At 41.6% G+C, this 13,360-nt stretch overlaps 1 protein-coding gene across 1 annotated transcript in view; it reads left to right on the top strand.

Annotated features, from left to right (window-relative positions):
• Nucleotides 1-5,123: 5,123 nt before the first annotated feature.
• TBC1D9 (TBC1 domain family member 9) overlaps nucleotides 5,124-13,360 on the top strand; it is a 114,348-nt gene continuing 106,111 nt past the window's right edge. Inside the window, exon 1 of the mRNA XM_030313021.1 lies at nucleotides 5,124-5,474. Within this exon, the coding sequence (XP_030168881.1) occupies nucleotides 5,345-5,474 (130 nt within the window). The 5' untranslated portion in view covers nucleotides 5,124-5,344. The remainder of the gene's footprint in view (nucleotides 5,475-13,360) is intronic.

Here is a 13,360-nt window from a genome sequence, read left to right on the forward strand (position 1 = left end):
GGACACTGGTCAGTGAAAAGAATATACTAAAATGTGTAAAGAAAAGCAGAGATTCAGAGACAGAGAGAAGGTGAGTGGTCGAGCAAGCAAGAGAGGGGTTGGTCCCAGAGCTTCTCGAAGGTTTCTTGTACTAGTTTAGTCTATGTGAACCCTTGCAATAACATCTTCCTTCCTTCCTTCCTTCCTTCCTTCCTTCCTTCCTTCCCTCCTTCCTTCCCTCCCTCCCTCCTTCCCTCTTCCTTCCTTCCTTCCCTCCTTCCCTCCCTCCGTCCTTCCCTCTTCCTTCCTTCCTTCTTTCCTTCCTTCCTCTCTCCCCCACTTCTTTTCTCTGGTAAATTAAATTATCAAAAGGGTCAAACCACTAGTAGGCTTTAGAAGAAAACAAAACAAAACAAAGTATGTTACATTCATGCAATATAACATTACAAACAAGAGGATATAGTCTTTAGAAAACAAATGGTCTGTAGCAGGTTACCTAGTGGAACTCTGTTGTCCAGGTTTGTCCACAGCCCTCTCACCTTACTTTGGTAATAGATCTTTGATTTTCCTTTGGGGACTATCCCACACCCACTGACCTGTCACCTCTGCCACCACCTGTCCAGGCTGGGCATGAGACTCAGTTCTAGCCAATCAGTGGATCCTGATACTCAGACCACAGTCATAGATAGATAATAGCCATGACAGCATTATATAATTTTGAATCACTTTAATTCTAAAGAAAAATGTGACAAATAATGTGTGGAGAAAGAAGGAAAAGGTGCAGTTAAGATTTGGGGGCTTATATAATAGCAAAAAATAGAGACCTAAATAAAAGACCAACTTCCAAACTCTGCTATTAATTACCTAAGTGACCTGAGTCAAGCCCTTCCCTTCTCTGAGCTTCAGTTTCCTTGTTCATGGTATGAGGAGTTCAACGCAACTGTAATCAGGGTCTCTTTTCCTTCCTAAATCTCTAAGCCTTTCTTAAATTTAGAAATTCAGCAGTCAAGTCCGCACCTCCACTTTGGGCATTTTCAGAAGTGCAGGTGCTACGCCTTGGTTTATGACAATGATCTTTTCACAGTCTTGGCCCTCAGGGAACTTGCAATGGATGATTTTGAAGTAGGCCAAAAATCTCCCTTCCCTTCCCTGCGGTCTAAGCTTTTGACCTTATCATTCCCAACCATTAAAACTTGTCCTCTTTAATGACAGTTAATCAGGAAACGAATCTCTGTGACACCTTGCTTCATTTTTTTCTCCCCTGGAGACTTCCTGTCTTCTTCCCTTTCTTCATTCCAGGAACACTGATACATTTGACAGAGGTCATCGGGCCACATGGAAAGAAATGATGTTTTATTCATAATTGATCTACAGAGCGTCTCAGAATTCAAAAGGTGGACCGATCCACTAAGTGGAGGCAGGGTAGTTCTATTACAGATTCGAGGTATTTTGAAGGATCTTTCTCCTCAATGTGCAGCATATATAAGGATGGTCTTGGCTATGTTCAGCCACTTAAAGTTGAAAGAACCCAACTGTGGCTTCTGTATCATCAATTAGCTCTATTACTTGCAGACTAGACATTCAGGTGACTGGTTGATCTAGTTTTTCCAGCTGGATTAGCAGCTCAGATCCAGTGTGAAGGTCTCTTCAGATATCAAAGCTACTGTAAAGTCTTGGATCTTTGAAGCAATGATTACCCTTCTTTAACCCAACCAGTAACCCTTCTTTCTACCTCCCTGGACACTAGAAATTCCAAATACCCTACTGCAGCTCCTGCCCTTCCAGGTTGGATAAGGAAAGTACGGGCACTTAAAAAATGGTTCCTGTTAACATGTTACTTTTAGCTAGGAGACTAGGGGAGTAGTTGGCACTTTCTTACTCCCCTGGGTGAATTCTCTCTGCAGAAACTAGAACCAAATTTATTACTGACTTGCCCACTCTTGGGGCTGCTAGAATTGGGAGGTGAGAGGGTGTGGGCAGAAATACAGTGCCCAAGACTCTACAGTATTTCCAAGGGTGGTGCAAATCCCTAGAAGGCAAAATGAAGCATTTATTTGTAGGGGCGAGGACAGGGGGGAAATACACCACTGTGAAGATGAAAAGCAGAAAATGTGGAAACAGTGTAGGAATGAGGGGGTAAGAAGTTCCAAAGACAAATTTACTACCCTCACAATTTTGTTTCAATCAGATCTACCCACTAAGCAGTAAACTCATTGATTGCTCCAAGGGGTGGGGGGCATAAGAACCTTATCTGGGTTGACTTTTCCAAGTGGGGAAGGGGAGAGTAGGAGATCTCAGTGAGACACAAAGACTGTGGTATCATTTACCCCTACCTTACCTAGGCATCTGTTGAATGCTTTTCTTCCTTAAGTGGTTTGAGACAATCCTTGGACTTAAAACCAATGAGAATGAATTGAATGTTAAAAATACCCACTTCACTGAGGAAGTGATTGGATTAATTAGATTCTCTTTGTGTTATTTTTAGTTCTGGTATATTTGATTGTCTTTTTTTTTTTTTAAACAAAGCTACACTTTAGCAAGTGAGCAGTTGGCAGTATGAGATGAGTGAACTGCCATAAACTCTTTGTAGCTTCCCTGATTCTTTGCAATGCCTGCCACTACAGGTTATCACAATTCATTATAATAATAGAAACCCCGATTTCCTGGAAAGAATGTGCTCTCTTTTTTTTCAATTTTTTAAATGTTTATTTATATTTGAGAGAGAGAGAGAGAGAGAATGAGTGGGGGAGGAGCAGAGAGAGATGGAAACAGAATCTGAAGCAGGCTCCAGGCTCGGAGCTGTCAGCACAGAGCCCGATGTAGGTAGGGCTCAAACTCATGAGCCCTGAGATCATGACCTGAGTCGAAGTCGGATGCTTAATGGACTGAGCCACCCAGGCGCCCCAAGAATGTGCTCTCTTACAAGAAACTAGAAAATAGTTAAGGACTTAAATTTTTTTCTCCTTTTGGTGTCGAATCTTGCTCTCAAAACAAGTTTTTGTAAATTTGTTTTGGTTTTTATTGTTAATTTTACATTTAATCTTCATGAAGGCAAGGATTTTTATATGGTTTGTTCACTTCTTATCCCCAGGGCCTACAGTATAGTAGGCATTCAATAACTACATGTCGAATGAATGAGTGAGTGAATGAACCCATGAATCATAAGTAAATAGCACTTTGGTACCTATCAATACAGAATGCTAAGCTAGGGTTAGGGTTAGGGTAGAGCTATCAAGTCACAACTTTGAGCAGTATGATGACGGCATTCTAAAAGACAATATGAAGGCACTTAGACTTTTAAAAAATGCTAATTACACAAAATGAAGGAATTTTTATGGAAGCACTTCAAAACATTAGAAGTTATATAAATATATTATTAAACTTTTTCATATGTATGATTTGCAGTCTTAATGTTTATTGTGTTTGACTTGCAATTGATTCTACTAGTAAAGGCGATGTGCTATGGCCAAAGATACCAAGTGAGATTTTCGAGTCTCTGTTAAATATGTGAAGTTTCCACAAATACCTAGAGGTCTGGTATGTTTCCTGAAGAGGCAGAAGATCAGGCGATGTGATAAGGTAAAGAGACACTTCCATTCCATCAGAGTTCACTGGGGAGGAAACCAACAGCACAGAGGCGGCCTGTGTTAAAATGGCTGGGATACATTCACTTTGCCATTTGAAGGAATTCAGCAGTACAGACGAGAGCTACATAAGCAAAAAAGCTCAAGTCCACACAAGAAAGTCTTATCTGAATGCTTTGCTCACTTGGAAAAGAATAAGTCTAGGACTGTCCAACTTCCACAACAAAGCAGAGCTTTGGGAAATTCCCATCATCTAGGAAGTAGAGCCTCTTTTTGCTAAACTAGCTATCTGCAGATCTCCTAGGTGTAAAAAAGAGTGAAAAAAGGTCACCAGATATATAGGTAGATGGGCTGTGATCACAGGTCTTGAAGTATTGGGGGAATGCAAAAACCATCTAGCGATAAAGCTTGTCTTTGTTGGGGGTGGGGGGGCGTCTGGGTGGCTCAGTCGGTTAAGCTGGTCTTTGTTGTGTCTCTGAATTCAATGATTAAAAAAAATTTTTTTTATTCCATCTATTAAATGTGAATATATCCGTGAATTCTGGCATTCCTGGTCCTCGGAGCTCCAAATGCCTGAAATAGGAACGGCTGTAGTGTGAATTAGTTGGCCTAAGCTCTTGGGCTGCTTCCAACTTCGCTACTGCTCATGCCCCACAGGTCAAGGAAAGAAGTGATGTAATGCACTTAGCTGGGCCACTTTAATTACAATGCAATGGGGAGGGGGAGGGGTTACAGGCGGTGACAAGTTTAGCGCATGACTTGCCCTGGGATGCAGGAAACAAAAACACGGACAACCATTGGCTGCGTCCACTTCCGACCCGGTATCTAGCTCCAAGTCTGGAACCTTGAAACACTTATTTCCTGGGAAGAGGGGTGGCGCTAGCCCACAGAGCGTCAACCATAAACATACAGCACACACACACACACACACACACACACACACACACACGGAGGCTGGCAGCGTCCTCCCCGCTGAGATGGGCGTGGGGCCGAGCGCTTGGCCCACGGTCCCCAGAAGGTTCCCCCAAAGCCCGCCACAGCAGCCGGGCTCAGCGCTCGGAGCCCGCGGAGGACCCGCGTCCGCGGAAACTGGTGTCACTCGGGCCCGCTCTAAGTGAGCCGCGCTGGCGTCATTCATTCGCAGTGTCCGGAGCGTCCTTCCAGCTGCAAGCGGGGCTTCGCCGCAGGTGCGAGTGGCCCCGACGCGGAGCGTTACCGCGCGGTGACCTCGAGGGCGCGGAGCGGCTAGAGACTGAGGAGATCTGGAGCTCGGCTAGGTGCTGCTGTAGCAGCCGCGCCCCAGCCCAGCTCGGCGCTCGCCGCGGGGCCGTGTCGGCTGCAGGCTCCCGCAGCCCTGCTCGCCGCCGCCGATCCGGATCCCGGGACTGAGCGCCACCACTTCCTCCTCCTCCCGCTCCTCTTCCTCCTCCTCCTCCTCCTCCTCCTCCTCCTCCTCCCGCTCCTCGCGCCGCCGTGGGCCGGAGCCGGGCTGCGGGGCGGCGGGCCTGGGCGTCTGCGGCCGCGGGCTCGCGGGGGGCGGCGCCGCCGCGGGGAGGATGCTGCTCGCCGCACCCGCGTCCTCGCCGTCCTCCCCGGCCGCCCGCGGGGGCTTTGTTGTGGCCCGGCCTCCGCGGACCGCCGCCTGGTGAAGTCGCTCTTCGCCGCCGCACCTAGCGGGCAGGAGGGCGCGCGTGTGCCCGGGAGTGCGCGCCTGTGCGCGCCGGTGTGTGCAGGACCTGACCCGCGGGCCCATTGTGCGTCCGCCCGCGGCGCCCGGGAACATGTGGGTGAACCCCGAAGAGGTGCTGCTGGCCAACGCGCTGTGGATCACGGAGAGGGCCAACCCCTACTTCATCCTGCAGCGGAGGAAGGGGCACGCGGGCGATGGAGGCGGCGGCGGCGGACTAGCGGGTAAGGACCGGCGGCCAGTCCCTGCGGGAGGGGCCGGGAGCGCTGCGGCGCCGCCCGAGGCCCTAGGCTGCGGGCGCCCGGGACGCCGCCCGGTCCCCCGGGGCCGGGCGACCCGCCCCACTTTGGTGAGCGGAAGACCTCAGGAGTCCTGATTTTTCAGTCTGTGAAAGAGATGATTCTTCTCTGACCCTGTCAGGCTATGGGGCCCTTCGAGTACCGGGTGCCCCCTAGGTGGGTGATGTTGATGAGATTGGAGGTGGGGGAGGGTGGGGGGAGCAGCCCTTACGAATTAAATGCAGCACTTCTTCCTACCTCCCCACCCTCCTTAAAAATTATCGTTTTATATATGGGCAAGAGAGGCAAAAGATGGTTCATTTTGACTTCATTCTCTTTACTGATCATGGCACGATCAGGTATAAAATGCTCTTTTGTTTTCAGGGAAGCAATCAGTAAGAGACTGGTGTGGTCATTTCCTAGATTAGTTATGACTGAAGAGAATGAATAAGGAAAAAGGATATTGTTGTTGTTGTTGCATGCACCTAATAAGACCTAAGAAAGCAAGTTACCTGATTGTGAAACGAATTAGCGCTATAACTGCATTTTAACTAGTTTAACTCAGTCACTTACCCGAACCCCCTCACAAGGTGTTATTAATGCCTTATCATTTCGGGATTATAAAATCAGACCAATATCCCAAGTAGTGCCCTATTAGAAAGGTCTTCGTTATTAACTCACGAGTTTGCTTGCTGGGAGATGACCAATAATCTTGAACTCATACCATACTGGAGAAATTGGACCTTCCCCTCCCTATGGTGATTAGAGCGAAGAGAACTGGGATACTTTTTACAGTGAAGAAGTTAGTTGGAGAAATAGAAGGGAGAGGTTTAACCAGGAAAGAGATTGCAGAAAAGAGATGAACCTTGACCTCTCCAGAGTCCAAAATCTATCACCCTCTGGGAGTTTGCATGCTAGCTAAATTGTGGCTTTCAAAATGCCGTGCTATGAACTAAAAATTCTCGATGTGGTACGTATTTAGTTGAGATTGTAGTTTACAGGCTGGTTTTCTCAAGATTAAAATTCAAGTGGCACATTTTATGGCATATATTGGTTTGAAGGATCTTGCTAGTATATGGTATGGCCTATGGCTAACCTGATTTTTCTATACATTTTCTGCCATGAAAGAGAAGGCAATATGCAGAGCTCCAGACCCTGTTCTGGAAATTCTGATTAGTGGCCTAGAATCAGAATTTTCCAGTTCATTTTGTAGAAGTTGTCTAACTATATACGCTAATATGTAGCTTGCGTATCTAAAACTGGGATCAGCTCAGATTGTCCTTTTTTAAACCTAAAACAACAATATAAAGTAGATAGTTTATTATATTAACAAAGAACATTTCCTACCTGAGCTAACTGTCCTACGCCGTGTAACTACTGTGTAGTATTTATTTTCTAGAGTCATTTGCAATAGATTATGAAAGATTCAGAGACGCAGAACCTTCTTTTCCTAGTTAATATTTTTATTATGTTCCTACTGACTCTTAGAGCTATAAGTAACCATAGCCTGCTTGGAATCTCATTATTGATAACTCACTTCAGAAAGAAAGTTACATCTTTTTAATTGGAAAATTGTCATTATTGCACTTACTGCAAGAATAATTGAGATTATCATCATGAGTAAAAATATTACTGCCAACTAAGGCTCTTTTCAACTAACATAGGAAAAATGTCTGCTCTGATAGATTGGTGCCACGTTAAAGGTAGCAGGGACATTTTAGAAATCCTTGTACTATGTGTAGTATATTTGGATCCTAATGTGAGTTCCTTCATGCATTCATTAACGTACTAAATCATTTAACAAATATCTGTTGGTAGTGCCTGAAGTGCCAGTGTCAAGAAGCTCACAGCCTTGTGGAGTAGACAAGTGTTTATAAAATAATCATAAAATTCATATAAAATTGCCAATCCACAGGGTCCCAGCAGAAAACAGAATCAAACCTAGTTCAGATGAAGAGTTTCTTGAAAAGACAACTTAGAAAGGTGGGGGCAGGGTTACCAGAACCAGTGAAAGACACAGTGGTGGGGGGGTGTTACCATCCTAGGCGGCAGGAATGAGGTTCCTGGAAGCCTTATGAGCTGGAGCCAGGCAGGAGGAGCTTTGGGCCTCTGGAGACGCAGCCTCCCCAGAAACACAGAGCACAGCAAAAAGGAAGTGGAAAGGACATGCCTGATTTCTCTCCTCTTACCCTGCCAGCTCCTGCCATTGCCTTTCATTAGTAGAACCCAAGAGAAGCCAGGTGGATAGGATGTCCTGGTGATCTAGTCCCAAGGGATCAGCCTCCCAGGGATGGATCTGGGAGGTGGGGGCAGACTGAGAATGACCAGTACTAACATCGAAAGGAGAGGAGCATGATGTTGGTCACTCCACTCAGAAAAAGAGGATGGAAATGGGAGCAAGGCAAGTTTCCCTGAAGAAGTGACACTTGAGCTGAGAACTGAAGAAAGAAAAAAATTAGCCTGTGAGGAGGGAGGGAAGACCAAGTGTTGGGCATCAATTATCGGAAATTTTCTGGAGGATCTCAGGACCATTATATAGTGTGCATTATCTGGGCCAGTGCACCATTGTCCAGTCCTTAAATGGATGATGGTCATAGGATGATGAGGGGGAAACTTGCTCAGGAGGAGATGGCCAGGAGTGCTCAGTGGTCCACAGTCCTTGGTAAGATAGTAGTGCAAAAGCTATAAAAAATAATGGGTCATAGTGAAGACACTTGCTTTTTTTTTTTTTTTTAAGTTTACTTATTTATTTTGAGAGAGAGAGGGAGAGAGAACCAGTGGGGGAGGGGCAGAGAGAGGGAAAGAAGAATCCCAAGCAGGCTCCATGCTTTCAGCTGCTGGGCTTGATCTCATGACGGTGAGATCATGACCTGAGCTGAAATCAAGAGTCAGACACTTAACTGAGTCATCCAGCGCTCTGCTTTTTTTTTTTTTTTTTAATTAAGCTATTTTCTTCCCAAATTCCAGGCAATATACATAGGTTCTCAGGCAAAGAAGGTTTTTTTTTTTAATTTTTTTTTAACGTTTATTCATTTTTGAGACAGGGAGAGACAGCATGAATGGGGGAGGGTCAGAGAGAGAGGGAGACACAGAATCTGAAACAGGCTCCAGGCTTTGAGCTGTCCGCACAGAGCCTGACGCGGGGCTCGAACTCACGGACCATGAGATCATGACCTGAGCCGAAGTTGGATGCTTAACCGACTGAGCCACCCAGGCACCCCCAAAGAAGTTTTTTTATTGTAGATGCATTCGATGTATTTATTTAACCTCCTCTGAGATTTCATACGTATACAGAAAAGTACACAAAATAAAAGATGCGGAGTGCAATAATTTATCACAAAGTGACACCTTGCAACTAATTCCAGGATAATAAATAGAACATTGAGCCAGAAGCTCCTCCTTGTAACCCTCTCCCATTCACTACTCACCCTCTCCTAAAGAGAAAAAAAACAAAAAACAAAAACCCACTATACTTGTGTTTTGTGGTAAACACTTTAGTGCTTTTCTTTAGAGTTTTTTGGTTTTTGTTTTTTTGGGTAAAGAACATATCTCTTTAAATACATATTTTGGTTTTGCCTGTTTTTTTGAGCAAGGGATGAATATAATCAGAGTGTGTATTCATGTGTCTGGATTCTTTGTTCAGCATTGTGTTTGTGATATTTACAAATGTTGTTGCTTGTGGCTGTAGTTTATCTTTCTGTGCTATACAGAAAACTATTATATGAGTATACCGCAATCATTTGTTCATATTTATCCACTGTGTTGTTGGTGGACCTTGAAATGATCTGTTTTGGGGCATTGAAGGTAAGGTAGCTCTGATCTTTCTTGTGGGTGTTTCTGATGCCTGTGGGCATACATTTCTTTTTGGTCTGTCCACAGGAGAGTAATTGCTAGCTTATAGGTTATGTGTATCTTTAACTTTAGCGGATAATACCAAACTGTTTTCCAAAGTAGTTGTACCAGTATACTCCCACCAGCAGCATATGAGAATTTCCCTGGCTCCGTATCCTTGCCAACATTGCGAGTCTTTGTAATTTTACCTTTCTGGTGGTTTTGTAGTGATACCACTTACTTTTTCGTGACTAATAAGGTTGAGCACCTTTTTGCATTAATTGGCCATTTGAAATAGTCTGTGACATGCCTGTTCAAGTCTTTTGCCCAATTTTCAATTGGATTGTTTGTCTTTTTCCTACTGATTGTAGGTATTTTTAAAAAATATATTCTGAAGATGAGTTCATAGTTGGTTATCCGTGTGGCAGAATCTTCATTTGTTGCTTGCCTGTTTACTCTCTTAAGGATGATTGAAGGTTCTTAATTTTAATATCCAAATTCTTTATAGGTTCCATTTCCTTTATGGTTAGTGTTTTATTATGTCTTGTTCAATAAGTCTTTTTCCAGATTGAGGTTATAAATGTATTATCTTCTAGAAACTTTTCAGTTTTAACTCTTACACTTATTTATTTTTGAGAAAGACATTTATTTATTTTTGAGAGAGACCTGCGCGTGTGTGCACGTGCGTGCATGAGTGGGGGGAGAGCCAGAGAGAGAGGACACAGAATCTGAAGCAGGCTCCAGGCTCTGAGCTGTCAGTTGTCAGCACAGAGCTAGTCTTAGGGCTCTAACTTGTGAACCATGAGGTCATGACTTGAGCCAAAGTTGGACGCTTAACCGAGTGAGTCACCCAGGTGCCCCTAACCCCTACATTTATATTTACGATTCACTGGGAATTAATTTTTGCATATTGTGTGAGATAGTGTTCAAGGTTTATTTTTTTTAAATGTGTATGGACATCCAGTTGCCCCAGCATGATTTATTGGTAAGTCTATTCTGTTTCCACTGCTCTGTAAAGCTACTTTGGTCATGACTCAATGCTCACACATGTGACAATTGATTTGCTTGGGCACTCTAGTCTATTCTTTTTGTCTACTAGAATATTCTTGCACCAGTACCACACTTTAGTTTTATAATAAGAGTTTATATTCATTTGATCAAGTACTCTTATCTTGTTCCTTTTATTTTTTAAGAGTTTCTTGGCTATCTTTGTCTTTTACATTTACACAACATCTTAGAATCAACTTATTAAAGTTCCACCAAAACAAAACAACAACAGCAACAAAGATTTAAACTGTTGGGATTTCAATTGTAGTTGCATTGTGTCTATCAATAAATTTGGGCAAAATTAATATCTTTATAATATCAAGTCTTCTGGTCCATGAACATGGTATGTTCTTCTATTTATTTAGGTCCTTTAAAATTTCTCTCAATGATGTTTCATAGTTTTCTGTGTAGAGGGATTACACATATTTTATTAGATTTATTAGTAGATATTTCATATTTTTTCACCTATTGTATATTGTATCTTTTTAAAATTTCATTTTCAAGGGAGCCTGGGTGACTCAGTCAGTTAAGTGTCCAACTTCGGCTCAGGTCAGGATCTTATGGTTTGTGAGCTCGAGCCCTGCGTCAGGCTCTGTGCTGACCACTTACTTAGAGCCTGGAGTCTGCTTAGAATTCTGTGCCTCCCTCTCTCTCTGCCCATCCCCCACTTGTGCTCTGTCTCTCTCTGTTTCTGTCTCTCTCTCTGTCTCTCTCTCTCTCAAAAATAAATAATAAGCATTAAAAACAAATTTTAAATTTTATTTTCTAATTCTTTTTTGTTGACCTCTAGAAATATAGTTGTTGTGGTTTTATATTGACCTTGTATCCAGAACTTAGCTAACTTATGAAATGAATTATAGTAATGTATCTGTAGATTCTTTTGCATTTTCCACATACACAATCATATCCTCTAAGAATATTGACAGTTTTATTTTTTTCTAATTTTTATGCTTTTACAATTTTTTTCTAAGCCTTTTTTGTACAGGCAAATTATATAGTGTTGAATAATGTGTTGATTGTACATGTCCCCTTCTTTTTCCAGGTCTCAAAAGAAAGACTCAACATATGGTGGTTTTGTAGATATTTTTTTTTCACTTTAAGGGAGTTCTTATTTCTCTTTTGCCAAAAATTTTTAACTAAATATGGATGATGAATTTTTTCAAATGCTTTCCTACATCTGTTGAGGCAACCATATGATTTTTCTCTTTTATTCTGTTAGTGTAGTGACTTACATTAATTGACTTCCAAGTGCTTAACCAAATTTGCATATATAAAAATAATCCAGCTTGGCTGTGATATATTATCTTTTTTATGTGTTTATTAGTGTCACTTGCTCACCTTTTATTTAGGAATTTTGCATCCTTATGAATTGGTAGTATTGGCCTGTAATTTTTCTTTTTCATAACATTCTTGTCAAATTTGGTATCACCATTATACTAGTTTTAAAAAATAAGTTGGAGAGAGCTCACTTTGTTCAATTTTCTACAGATGTTTGTGTGATAGCAGTATTATTTCATCCTGACATGTTTGGCAACATTCTCTGGTGAGGCAATCCAGCCTTGAACTTTTATTCATGGGTTTGTTGAATGGTATGACAACTATTCAAATAATTTAAAATTTTCTTTTATTGTCAGTTTTATAATCTATTTCTAGGACTTATCTTTTTCATCAGGATTTTCAAATATGTTGGCATAAATTTGTGAATAATATTCCCATAATTTTAGTGTCTGTAGGATATACAGTGGTATATATTTTAGATGTGCATTTTATAAATAACAGAGTTGATTTTTTTTCCCTAATCCTGCTTGAAAATTTTTGCCTCCTAATTGGATTATTTAGTCAATGTACATGTGACTTGGGTTTAACTCTACTATCTCATTAAGTGCTTTCTTTTTTTTTTTTTTTTTTTCTCTACTCTATTTTTTTCTTCCTTGCCTTTCAGTAGGATATGGGATTTTTTTTTTTTTTTTTTAATGATTACATTTTTAAGCCTCTATTAGCTAGAAGAAGCTTTATATTCATTTCACTATTCTTATAGTGGTTACTCTGGAGATTTTAATGCATTCTTGATTTATCAAAGTATATTGTTCATTGGTACTTTCATTTTATTTTATTTATTTAAATTGGTACTTTTAATCTTTTCCCAGATAACACAGTAACAAAAGGGTACTTTAACTCCATTTATCCCCTGACCCCCAACTTATATGCTATTGTTTTAATATATTTTAATTCCTTATATATTTTAACACTAGAACATATAATTACTACTATTTTTATTACTACTACTACTATTTTTATTATTATTTTTTAATGTTTATTTACTTTTGAGGGAGAGAGAAAGAGCATGAGCATGGGATGGGCAGAGAGTGAGGGAGACAGAGAACTGCAAGCAAGCTGTCAGTGCAGAGCCCTATGTGGGGCTCAAACTCATGAACCTGAGGTCATGACCTGAGCGGAAATCAAGAGTCTGATGCTTAACCCACTGAGCCACCCAGGTGCCCCAATTACTACTATTTTTAAAAGTCTCTATTCAGTTACATTTCCACATACGTTTACAGTTGTTTTGTACTTTCTTCTTCCATTTTTGTGTTCTTTTCTGGAATCATTTTTCTACTGTCTGAAAAAAGTCCTTTTCTGTTTCTCTTAGTGAGACCCTGCTCCTGAGAAATTTTCTGTTTTTTATGTCTGAAAATGTCTTCATCCTACTTTCATTCCTGAAGGATCTTTGTGTTTTGAATGGTTGGCAGTAATATTTTTGTAAGCAAGGTTAAGGTATTGTCTGATTTACCATTTACTATGTTAATTTGCTTCTGACTTTCTACATGTTTAAGATAGTGTTCAGATTTACCATTTTATTTACTTCTGGTTTACTATGTATTTATTTATTTATTTAGGAGTAAACTGTCACTCTGAATTGTTATTCCTTTGTAGGTAATAGTAACATGTCTTTTTCT

Source organism: Lynx canadensis, chromosome B1 (genome assembly GCF_007474595.2).
Source record: "Lynx canadensis isolate LIC74 chromosome B1, mLynCan4.pri.v2, whole genome shotgun sequence".
Classification (NCBI taxonomy): Eukaryota; Metazoa; Chordata; class Mammalia; order Carnivora; family Felidae; genus Lynx; species Lynx canadensis.